The sequence below is a fragment of the Manacus candei genome, unplaced genomic scaffold (assembly GCF_025592945.1).
Source record: "Manacus candei isolate 608988 ecotype Guabito, Panama unplaced genomic scaffold, ASM2559294v1 h1tg000049l, whole genome shotgun sequence".
Classification (NCBI taxonomy): domain Eukaryota; kingdom Metazoa; phylum Chordata; class Aves; order Passeriformes; family Pipridae; genus Manacus; species Manacus candei.
Genome location: NW_026138097.1, coordinates 6,411,646 through 6,424,697, shown reverse-complemented (window position 1 = coordinate 6,424,697; position 13,052 = coordinate 6,411,646). Strand labels below are relative to the sequence as shown.

General features: G+C 39.4%; 1 protein-coding gene across 4 annotated transcripts in view; it reads right to left on the bottom strand.

Moving 5' to 3' along the window:
* The window catches only part of LOC127476215 (collagen alpha-1(XV) chain-like), a 126,009-nt gene that overhangs the window by 77,380 nt on the left and 35,577 nt on the right, over window positions 1-13,052 (bottom strand). For 2 of the 4 annotated variants that reach the window (XM_051798866.1, XM_051798867.1), the window contains exons 3-5: window positions 6,903-7,450; window positions 2,655-2,729; window positions 2,136-2,228 (exon numbers count right to left, since the gene is read on the bottom strand). In XM_051798866.1, the coding sequence (XP_051654826.1) occupies window positions 2,136-2,228; window positions 2,655-2,729; window positions 6,903-7,450 (716 nt within the window). Of the gene's footprint in view, window positions 1-2,135; window positions 2,229-2,654; window positions 2,730-6,902; window positions 7,451-12,470; window positions 12,624-12,649; window positions 12,918-13,052 lie in introns of those variants that run through there. The other 2 variants (XM_051798869.1, XM_051798868.1) reach the window with 2 other exon arrangements.

Below are 13,052 nucleotides of genomic sequence, written 5' to 3'. Positions count from 1 at the left end.
TTCTTGCATTTTAAAGAGAATAATCATTTACTGGCCTTTCAGGCTCACAAATCTATGTATCATTATCCATTCGGAGACTGGCTCACACAAAGAGTTACTGTAGTACTAACTGGGACTGCACACAGACACAGTGAAGATTATTTCTACACAGTCCAAGACATTGACAGTCTGCCACCAAAAAGTGTCTGAAGAACCAAAAAGAGCTATGTGAAGCTTATTTCTTTCTTGTTGTCAAAGGGCGATAATCTGCCATATATATATTTTCTTTATTAACATTGCAGTGTAACACTTCAGAGAAAATTATTTGTGTACTTAAAGCATCACTCAGTTTACCAGACAGTCTTAAAAACATTTCAACAGCAAATTAAAATAACATCATAACAGATAATAATTTGTGGAGAAATTAAAATAAAGCAAGCGAAGTATTATAGCTGAATGCAAAAATGTTTGCAATGATATAATCTTCGATAAGCAACTGTATCTTCAAGAGGTGAATCGGGAAAAAGTATGTTTTGTCTCTTCATTTATGACAACCACAACTTCATCATTAGCAAATAATAAATTATATTCTGTAATACTTTTTCGGTAACATTTTTCCCTCTGGGCATTAATTCTAGCTTAATTATGGAATTCAACTGTAGGCAACTTCTAGGTCTTCTGAAGAAGGCATGACATTGCTGTACTACTTCAACATTGACAGATCTTGAAATAACATTTTGGCATCCAAGACTGGTCTCACATGCTTGGAAAATTAAAGGAAAATGTCACATTTTTACTCCTTGGGAGTGGTATATAGTGATAAGCAATTGCTATTACACTTTCAGGTCCCTATTCATGTAAATCATAGATCTGTAACTACTTTTTAGCAATCTAAGAAAAATACTTGCTCATTAAAATAGAAATTTTCTACTTTTTGTACTCTGCAACAACAAGTAATATGCTGAGATTATGCTGAAAAACAACATTCTTGTGTGCTGTTTTTTGCTGGGGTAGAGTTAATTTTCTTCACAGTAGCTGGTATGGCACCGTGTTTGGATTTATGCTGACAATGGTGTTGACAACACAGGGATGTTTTTGTTATTGCTGAGCAGTGCTTACACAAAGCCAAGGCTTTTTCTACCTCTCACCCCACCCCGCTAGTGAGGAGGCTGGAGGTGCACAAGGAACTGGGAGGGGACACAGCCAGGACAGCTGACCCCAACTGACCACAGGGATAACACAGGTCATCTGGTGTCATTGCAGAATATAAAGCTGGGGGAAGAAGGAGGAAGGGGAGGATGTTCAAGGTGATGGCATTTGTCTTCCCAAGTCACCGTTCCGTGCAATGGACTTCTGTTGCCTTGGGGATGGCTGAACACTTGCCCGCCCATGGGAAGCAGTGAATTAATTCCTTGTTTTGCTTTGCTCATGTGTCTGGCTTTTGCTTTACCTATTAAAGCATCTTTATCTCAACCACGAGTTTTCTGGTTGGTGGGTCAGTGAGTGAGTGGCTGTGCAGTCTTTAGTGGCCAGCTGGGATTAAACCACATCTTTCAGAAGGAGGAATAAAAGCCAAAAACTCTACTATTGCTGTGTGTAATTTTGAATAGTGCAAGAAGGTTATTAAACAGAAACTTAAAATAATAGCTAAAAGAATTAAGTTTTTCTAAATAGAGTAGCTATCCAGATATCTTTCTTGAATTTGCTGCAGTTGCATCCAAATGAGAAAAAGTCAGCACAGTAGGATTTCTGTGTTAAATTTTGGGATGTGATGCAAAATACAGAAGAGCCATCAAGCACTGGGTGATTTTGCTGCCAGAAGAACCCTAGCTGGCTGTAGTAGTTCAGCAAAGTAAAATTCAAGTCCTGCATACAGTGAGGAATTACCCCATGTAGCAATACTGGCTGGGGGCCAGCTGCCTGCTTTTTGATATATTAGAGGAAGATAAGAGAGGAAGGACTGCCTCAAGAAAGAAGGCACAGACCAGTCTTATCAATGTGTACAAAATCCTGATACGAGGGAGTAAAGAAGACAGAGCCAGATCCTTCTTAGTGGTAGCCAGCAAAGGGAAAAGAGACAATGGTCACAAATGAAAATACAAGAAATTCTGGTTCTATGACAGTAAAAAAACTACAATTAAATCAAACAAATTTACCCTCATGGGAAGATGGGAAGGTGAAAGGATGCCTTGTGCCTCAGAAACTTCATGTTCTTGAATGCTGCCATTGCCACTGCTGTCCCCTGAAGCCTGTGCAAAACCCAATCATGAGAGCAAGTTCATAAAAGTCAGGGAAAAAAACCATGATCTCCAAGGAATTGGCAGCTTCAATGCAGAAAAAAAAAAACTTTTTCTTTTTCAGTTGGTGAAGCCTCAGTGTCATTATGATGTTAACTTATTTCAGTACTTGCAGTATTTCATTACCCTTCAGAAAAATAAAAGCCTTAGTTCATTTTCTGAAAGCTGTTTTAGACAAAATAAAATGATGCTTTTTGAAAAGTCACTTCTGAGGGTAGTATAGGCCAAAAAAAAAAATGATTTGCACACAGAGATAGTTTTAAGTATGACAAAATGTTTCTAAGAAGAAATACTACATTTAGGCTTATTAAAAATATTAAATGGAAAATTACTTTGAAATCTCTGAGGTACTGAGCAAGTGTTTATAAGAATACTTACATAAGGATCATCATCTTCACAATGATCTTCAGTAGCCCTTGGGTCAGATTTGATTGTTAGATGTTGAATTGAGCCCTGCATGGAACATTAAAAACAGTTCAAGGAAGAAATATTTTAAGTAGCATGTGTGAAAGGGTTGGGTGGTGGGAATTAAACAAAGCACCAAAATACCCCAAACTGTGTACTGATTTGGTTTAAAATTGTCTGAAGCACAAAATTTTATGATAATTATGCCAATTTAAAGATGTAAATACATTTGTACATTTTCCTTTTGCAAAATGTTGAAAAAATTGAAGGTGACAGAATACAATGGCTGTCACATCCCAATGACGCTACAATTGTCACACCACATTGTTAGTGCTCCCCTTGAAGGATCTAGTCCTGGTTTATGTCCTAGAGTCTGTAAAGCACTGTCTCCTTTTTCTAGTTATGAAGTGCATTGCAGCACCAAAATTGGCATGTGAAAACCCCTAACAATGGAGACAAAGGATGGGAAGGGAATACCAATAAGTGATGAAGTGGTTCAGAGAGAAATCATCTTAAAACTTTCCAGAGAAGAAATAAAGGAGAAGGATTTCCTAATAACAAAGGTTTCTTTTTTCAAAGTTACAAACTGTACTTCTCAGACATGCTGAAGGAGCAGTAACAATTTAATTTTAAACACTTAACTATTGTTTCTTGGATTAGAAAGACTCAAAGTACTTTAAGAAACACGTGAGGGTGTCATGGTTTGAGAACTCCAAAAATCTATTTCCCTAGTCTAAGCCCACTCCCACATCTCAACCTAATGTGGGATGATTTTTTCCAGACAAAACACGAGACTCAGAATGGGGGAAAGGGAATATATTACAATGACTGTACAAATAAATATTATACATTATACACATGATCTCAACTATCTCTACCATGATCTCTTCTCTCCTCCAAATAAAAGTCCAGGAGGGAAGAAGGACTTCTAGTCTCTGAGCAGTTTCTCTACGGCAGCAGTCATCTGTCCTCTTCACATGCAGCAGCTGATAGCTGGATCTCTGCCAGCACTCACGAAGAGGGTATCCAAGCCCCCTCGGCCCCCGTCGTCTCCAAGTGAGGGTCTTCAATACATACAAGGGGGTCTCCAAGCCCCTTCGCCTGTGGACTGCCAGCAGGGACAAAACTCGCTTCACCACAGGCATATCATGAAATGCAGGGGCATCTTCGTGAAAGTCCCTTCCTCAGGGGTTCACCCCTCAGTCAGAACATCTTGGGCAGCATTCAATTGAAAGCCTTTGCCTCAAGAGTTCTACCAGAGCTCCTGTGCTCCGTCTCAGGCTGCCTGGCTTGTCAGCAGCAGCGAGGGGGGGCCAAGGTCAATCCCCCCACATTTCTTTTCCGTCCCGGTCCAGCTTCAGGACGCTTTTGAGCTTCTCAGCTCCTCTCTCTCTAGTTCTGCATGTCCAAGACTCATCTCCCTCCTTTCTCAGAGGTCTCAAAGGAGTTTTGGGGGGTCTGGTTCAGTTCTTACCCCAAAAACTCTGTAGAACTCAGTTCTCTCTTTTGGCTGCTGCTAGCTCTTTTTTCTCGGCTTTCCTTCCAGGAGTTCTCCCTCTTACTGCAAGCTGTTTGCTGTTTGGTTCAGTTCTTATCTGTCCTGGCTCTTAGCCATAGCCTCTGGACGCTGCGTCTGCCGCTGCTCTATCTCTGCTCACTCACAGTGGAGAAAACTTTCTTAGCTCTCACCTGCAGGCACCTAGCGCAGCTTTATGCTGTTCCAGATCTCCACAGCCCCCCGCTGGGGGTTGGGCGGCCAAAGACCCCCAGGGTCTTCTGCCCTCTGCTCCTCGTGGCCTCAGAACATGGCTACCACTTCTTCAACCAAACTACAACTAACCTTCTCTTCCATTTGTTTGTGGTATGTTTATTTTTCGCAGGAGTGCAGATTGGTTCAAATCTCCAGTGTCACCACCCCCTGGGGGTTACCACTTTCTTAGCTTCAGGGGGAAAAACCTGGTTCAAACCACTACAGAGGGACATTTCCCTATTCTGGGATCTCACAGTTAGACATGTTGCACACATAGGGCAGAAAGACGGATATTCAAATCAAGAACTATCTTGCCTAACACACATGACCTAGGATATTTTAGAAAGGAATAAAGTCTGTGATTCTATCTTTGACAATCCTCTAATTTCTGTACCTTTAAAGACCATGAAACTCATGTAGTTGGTGTATCTTGAGTTTGCTGGGCATTCTGAGGCAACAGCTCAGTAGTCTCAACCATCCTATTTCTCTCAAAACTTAATGGACAACTCAGATATTTAACAGTGTCAGACTGACTAATAGTTCACTGAAAAATGATACATGAAAGAAGGCACAACCAGACACTTAAGCAGTGATGCTTTTTTCACAGTACAGGTGAATCACATTTTGAAAACATATTTTTTTCCTCTTGCTCTAATCTGTGGCCCTGTATGGTTCAGGAAGCAGAATGGAGAGCTCTAATGTTTCCCAAGTGTTGCTGCTAGCCAATTACTCTAACTAGGAAAGTTATGGTTCAGTCTACCATGGTAGGGATGATAGATACGAGATATTGTATTCCCTCTCTGGGTCTTGTGCCTGCTGCTGCCTTCCCTGTTAAAGCTGGTTTGCAGCATCTGGCATCATTACTGATTCAGTTATATTTGGTTGTTGTCTGTGTTCTACTTTTCTTTACAAGCATCAGGGCTAGATTTTCCTTTGGTTTCAATAAATCTGACAATAATTACGTTCCTTTTGTGTCTGACAACCAGAGTCTGAGACACATGAATTCCCATTAGTCAGAGCAAACAGCAACTGATATCTATTCATTTGCACAATCTGCTGTGATTTGTTTCTGTTTTGGGCAATTGATGTAAACAGTTCTTGGCATACAAACAGAGTTTGAGGAGGGATCAGCCATTTAGTTTTTCTACCCAAAAGCAATTGGGTATGATGAAGCAATATGATGAAGAAATAAAGGCATAGGACCTAGACTACAGGTCACAATTAGTAGTAATGAAACAATCAGAATATTGGCTGAAATTTATGTACTCAATATAACATACAGAACAACCCATTTTTGTGGAAATGCATCATGGTGTAATCCACCATATTTACAGATTTATTGGTGATAATCTCAGCAACTGATCATCATGTGTTTTCCAGGTGGGGTACCAGAGCAGTCTCATTTTCCTGAATGATTCTCAATCCTACTTACTAATCAGGCATCCACAATACTCCAGTCATCCTGTCTGTCTAAGAAAGGTAGCACCAGCAGGCAATCTTCATACATTTCACTTTCCACCACTTATTTGCTGCTAATCAATATAATCCTGTAATTCTAGGTGTTTAGACTAGTCAGATAAATGATAAAAGTACATTATCCTCGCTGCTTACCAGATTGAGCTCACAACCTGTCAGTACCCCTGAACTCTGGTAAGAACATCTCTACTCTCTAAAGAAAAGGATCCACTCAGTTTTGCACTGCTGCTTTACTAATTTAGGGGAAAAGACATTAATCTTACAAAACACTCTGCAAGTTTTGAAGTACAAGGGAAGTACAAAAACCAGATGGAAAAACTGTGACATTTCCCTTTCCATTTTACAATGAGTCAATCTCACGCATAATGACTGCTTTCACACTTCCATTTGCAAGCTCAGTGGCTGAGAATCCCAGTCAGGATGTAGCAGAAAGGATGCTTGCACTCAAGCTAAGAAGGCTTGAGAGGTTTGTAGTAGTGATTTTGGTCCATTCTATTTTTCTGAAGCACCTGATAAGCTTCAAATAATACATAAACTGTAGAAATACAGTTTTATCTTCCAAATATCTTTATCTTTGATGACATCATTCTATTTCTGATGTTGAATATGAGTACCTAACTTATAAGAGTTTAAAATATTGACTTTATAGTAAGGTATTATTCTCAGAAATTAAAAACATGGATACTCTGAAATCTGCCCTTTGTAGAAAGGCCATAAAAATTTATGTGACATATTTACTCTGGAGTTTCTAATATTTAAACTGAACGTGGAGCTTTATACCTGGACTATTAATAAATTTCTGAGGTTCTCAGAACATTTGCATTTTAAACCAGAGTTTATATATCTGCACTGCCCAAAGTCTAGCCAGGTATGGAAAATACAAACTATACGATTTGTAACCTCATTTGGGATATAACCATTGTAAGCAGACTTTCTTGGGTAGAGAGTACATGCATTAAACACTGATACATGTGAATTTATCAGACAGCACTTACTGTGAACTTTTCCAATCCTGTGGCTCCTGCATTACCAACAAATATCCCAGAGCCAGATTCAAATACCAAGGTTCGAGCTGACCTTTGAAACTGAAGCCTCTGATATTCTTCACAGTCCATGAACAAAGCAACATCATTTTCCTGAACAGTCACTGTAAACCTATTCCACCTGTTAGTCATCACTGGCACTTTAAAGGAAGCAGCCTCTCTGGAGATATGGGATCCAGGCTCTGTGTAGTACATAATTATTCTCTGGGTGCTGTCATCCACTGGTGAAATTCTCAGTCCCAGGTAAATTGTTTTCTGGAAGGCATCTGTTATTGCAAACAGCACTCCTCCACGATCACTGTTTGGTTTCACTGTAACTATAATAGCGAAATCTCTGTAGAAAGGCGATGGTATTATAGCACTTGTCAATCTACCGATGTTGGAATCCGGTCCAAAGCTGTAAGCTGGGAACCCTCCATAGCCGGTGACAAAGTAGACAGAAGGAGGAAGAGGAACTCCTATTAACTCTGTGAGGTCAAGGTGTCCTTTTGAGCCTCGTTCTACAAAGTGCATAAGAAAAAACCATGTCATTTACTCTTTAGATGCACAGCCCAACCTAATTTAAACCATTTAGAAAAGGCTTGAAAAACTGAAATGCAGTGTCATAATACCAGGAACATACTCCTAATACTTCAGGTCACAGTTCAGGTAGTGCTTAAACATATTTAGCTGTGTAGACAAGTCATTCTTGTCTAACTTGTCCCTTGACTAACTGAGGTTACTCGTGTGCTAAAGAAAAGCACAGGTAAACATTTGGTGAAATTGAATGGCAACAAGTATTTCTTAAAAGATATATTTACTTCAAATGTCCATAAACTGCAGAAAATGCTAAATGTGCTTGCAAAGTGTATTCAGTGGAAATTGAACAATCTTTTGTTTTTTAATAAACAGATCCTTTATCCTCACAAACTAAGACAGTAATAGTTCTCTACAAACAGCATGATAGAGTTTCACATAACAGGATAAAATTTACTGTGGATTTGTTTTAGCCCTTGCTTCTACAACAGATGTTAGATTTTATTTATGCCCTATTCTCATATTTATCTCCTTAGTTGCACTACGTACATAAAAAATTCTATTCAGCAATCAAAATTCATTTTTGAATTTCTGAATAGTATTTGTTATGTTTTGAAATCAGAGTATTTATGCTTTGGCAAATACACAGAATTATGTATGTCTGTCAAACATGCTGAGAGAGACAACTCCTGCCTTGCAACGAAGGAGCAATGACAACAGCTAAATATCTGCACCCAATTTTAACTAGAAATTTGGGAAGGCAGACTCTAGCAGCATACCAGAAATAAAACTTCTACTAATTTTCTTCTTCTAAGAAGTAAAAGTAAGCAAAAAAAAAAAAAAAAACAAACCTTTTTAATCATAATAATATAGTCTGAATCTATACAGAGCTCCGCTTCCAGTTTTTAAATTTACTCAGTTACCTGTAACTGTAATGGTTATATAGGCTGAATAAATCCAAATGGAATAGTAATGGAAAAGGTATGACAATCCATCTGAATATTGCAAACAAAATGAACTGAAAAACTTTACATGAAATACCTGATTAAAATCAGGCAAAATAAAAGAATCTCACTCTTTGGTCTGAAAACTAACACACACAGCCCCAAACGCTTGCTTTTTTAGCATTGTCTCTGAGACAAATGAAACTTATTTGCAAAAGGTGACAGCAAAAGACAGTAAAGAATCAGGTTTTTCATTTGAGTAACATAAGTCAGAAGGCTTAGCAAACGTTTGAACTTCAGTGAGGCTGGAGTTGAAGCTTTCACCTATCTACTACAGAAAAGCAAAACAAGAAGGTTCCAGCCAAATTCTGTACTTACAGCTCATCCCCAGCTATTAACGGATTTATGAGGGCCTACAGAATATAGACTTATAGCAGAATATAGACTTATAGCCACAGGTTTTCAATTATCTCTGATAAAATTAATGTCTTCCTGATTTAATTATGTTAGAATAAAAATACTCTCTTATTCCCTTACATGAATAGCTAAATGCTATGTTAATTACCTTTAAGCCAGCAGAATAATTTTGTTTCAAACATGTTACTACGAAGGCACTGCATATTGGGGAGCATCCAGAATTCATCCCATTTATGTTCATGTTTCCTAGACCTGAGGCACTGGGAGGTATAGTACAGAAGCAGCTTTAATATTAGCTATATTTTTTCTCAAAAAGTATAATCCCATAAATTGGGATGGTATTTTTTGTTCCTGTATGTTATGGTTGGAACTGTTACGGAATTTGCAAATAGCTGGCAATTCCCACTGAGTAGCTTCAGGGACCATTTGAGAAGCATCAGTGTGGTAAAAATCATCCTCTAAATCAGTATATGGAGTGTTTCAATACTCAGATGACAATATTAGAGGTTGGTTTGGGTTTTGCTTTTCTTTTATTGCATTTTTTGGATGTAATTACCTGGGCAGGGTAGACTTGCAAATCTGTGGGATCCAAAATACTTTTCCACTGCTCACAAGGGATGAAGTACAGAGGAAAGAAAAAATACTACCTGCTTGGAGATACATTTGCTTTAAATGTTAAAGAACAAACATAGTATTTATATCTTATAAATGGGAAAGGAGGCAGAGGAAAGTCCAGATTCATCTAATGTATTACACCCTTCTCTGACTTTTTGTTTAGGAGCCTTCCTTCAGACGTGTTAGTAGTCTTTACAGAAAAAGTGCAGAGTGTAACCAGTGGCACCAAAAAGGCAACTTACTCCAACCCAAGAGCTTCTGGGGGCATGTCGCTCTCTCACAGTCTACACACACAGATTTGACTCCTACCCTTACAGGAAATGGACCCAAATTCAAATACATGGATGTAGATGAAAAACATATCCAAAGGTCAGGCTGTATCTGTGCTACAGAATTGAGAGCAGTAGCAAAGATCCCTGATCATTGAAAGAACGTGGATGCAGATAAAATGCCTGGTCAGTTTAGGTGGAACACAGAACCTAGTTGGATGCACAGTTCCTGGTACCCACAGCACTGCTCCCTGGACTGTGTACACACATGACCTCATCCTGGTTGCCTCCTCCTAATGCTTTCCCGCATGGAGCAGGGTAGTGCCAACGCTGGGCCTGATCCAAAACCATTGACTGATCAAGCTGTGTTCATAGAATCATACAATGATTTGGGTTGGAAGGGACCTTAAAGATCACCTAGTTTCACCTCCACTGCCATGGGTAAATCTTCCACTAGACAGGGTTACTCAGAGCCCCATCCAACCTGACCCTATGGATGGGCGTCCACAGCTTCTTTGGGCAACTTGTGCCTGTGCCTCACCACCCTTATGGTAAGGAATGTCTTCCTAATATCTAACCTAAACCTAGCCTTCAGCTTAAGTGTCCTATCACTACATGCCATTGGGAAAAGTCCCTCTCCACCTCTCTTGTAGGCCCCTTTAGGTACTGGAAGATGCTATAAGGTCTCCCTGAAGCTGCTTCTTCTCCAGGCTGAACAATCCCTACTCTTTCAGCCTGTCTTCAAAGAAGAGGTGCTCCAGCCATCTGATCATCTTTGTGGCCCTTCTGTGGACTCACTCCAACACTTTTGTTAGGGACCCCAGATCAATGTCAGTCCACTGAAATTAGTGGAAAGAATCCTTGTGAACCTAGCAGGCTTTGCATCAGACTATCAGCATCCTTATCAGTGAATCCATGTACTCAGCGACCCATTTTTAATGAGCACAAGTGAAGTGACACATGAAACTCTATTACCAAGACTGATTTTATTTGCCTTTTTATGGTTGTTTGTTTGTTAATGTTATCATGAAATGCAATGTTTATATTAAAAGCTACTTTAGGAATATGACGAGAATCTGGACCTTTCTTATAAAGAGTAAACATGAAACAACTGGAGAAGGGTATTCATATTTCCTGTTATCTATAAGAGCTCATCTAAAACTTGGAATACCCACAGTCCCTGTCTCCAATTAATACACTGCACTTCCTCGCAACTTAACTTCAAATGTGGTATAAAGTATACAATCATACAGGCTTTAGGAAATTACTACAAGTCAAAGACTACAGGGTTCCCAATAAGGACACTTTGTCAGTGTACTTTTATTCTTGGTTTCTTCACTGGAAAATATATCAGAAGCAGAGCTCAAAGGCAAGGCCCTCATCTCTGACATAGACAGAGTTACCCATCTTAGCCCCATTTTAAAACATACTGTTCCAATGGCCCAAGTTTGAAAGAAAAGAAAAGAAATATTGACAAGTCCTTTGACCAAAAGAACATGATTGCCACTGTATGGTGAGATGAACATGTTGCACTACTGCAAAATAAACACACTACTGTTCTCTTCCATTCTCTGAGAAACGCTTGAGCTTCACTATCTCAACTACATGAATGCAAACACTGAAGTTACAAATATTTGTCATATTTGGCCCCAACCACTTACTTTTTAGCAGTAATATTTGTTAAGCTAAAATTTTAAGGATTGTCACATTTAGTTCTTCCATAATGTTGTTAGCTAGAAATGCCTTTTAACACAACCATTCGGGTAAATCAGCTGCCACACTTAGCCCAATTCTGCTCCATGTTTATGAACCATGATGGGTACATAAAGGACCCAGAATAACGTGCTCAAGTGGATGTTATTTGCTAAATGTAAGAAGCCAACCAGCCTGTAGCTAAAATCATGGCAGCTATTTTTAACTTGGTCAAGAGAGGGTTTGGATGGCTTCAGAGGTCTGGGGATGGGAGTGGGGTGGGCGCTGGTTTTTGAATGAACTTATTACTTTCCCTTTAATTTATAACTCAAGTTCACCTAGTGTTTCCTTATGTTCCTTTTCAGAGATTTTTATCAGAGCTGCTATCCATAATCCTGGCCCATGCCTGTTAAAGCCCATTCGCTCTATGGTGCTTGACTTTGCATCCTGTGAAAGAACACCTTGTGTCACTGCTGTTCACTGCTGCATGAGCCTTGCTGGCAGCCCCTTTTCATGTTCTTTTAAGTAAATGCGATAAAAGCTATATTCTATGAAGTCTTTCAAAACCGGACCAGGCTCAGAGCAGCCAAGATCAGGCACTTCTGGGGTTGTAAACTTGATCCAAGCTGACCTTGACCTTGCTTCCCTGTCCTCTTCCAGTCCAAATAATCACAACTCTAGGTTGTAAGCTCCCTTTCCAGCAGCATAAATAAACCATCTCCGTTTCAGTGGCATAGTGTACAGCCTCTGCTGTCTCTACTCTGCATTCAAAGAAACCCTGTAACTGTAATAGAACACTATTTTATACTCAATGCAGTAACGAGGTGCAGTAAGAGAATTCCTTCTTCCCTGCTGCCAAAGTGCATTTATTTTGCAGTTAACAAGAAATATTTATAGCAATAACATAAAGCAGAGAAGGATTTCCACATCTACTCAATAAAATTTAATCAAGTACTGCAAAGAGAAAAAGAAGGGAAATATTTTAGCACAGTTCCAGATGTGCTGCATGAAACAGAAGAGGTCAGCATCACTGTGCTACCGGGAAGAACAGCATTTGCTCCACTTACCCAGCTTGAACACATTTTTTGCTGTCATTAATATACTGTTGGAAAACATGAATAGAACATATTGGTATTAAAGGCTGGAGTGTTTCCTTCCAGATGCCTCAGGAAACCTCAGAAGCGCTTTCTAGTGGTGTTGCACACGCAGAAGTAAGGCTGCAGCCAGCAGGAGCTGCGGTACTTACTGACACGCCAGATCATCGCCGACATTTCTGCGTGTAAACTGTTTCCCAACACTTTGCGCCAGCTCCAGCTTTTACGTCATTGTCATTCTGCCCTCTACTGGGCAAAAGTAGCTAAATATAATTAATTAAATGTGCATCTATATTGCACAAAGTACTGTTTGTTTGGTTGGGTTTTTTCCCCCATTTTGTCCTCTTTGAGAAACTTTATTTCATTACAATGATTTCAAACTAACCACCAAATTAAAAAAAGTTTTCTTCCATACAAGTCTTCCCCCCCCCCCCCGATCTAATACTATTTTCTGATTGTTTTGTGAAGATGATCTTCCTTACACATTTTTGTGCACAATTGGGTTTTTTTGTACATAAATCCAAGGCTTTTTAATGTGCACTCAATGAGCAGTTC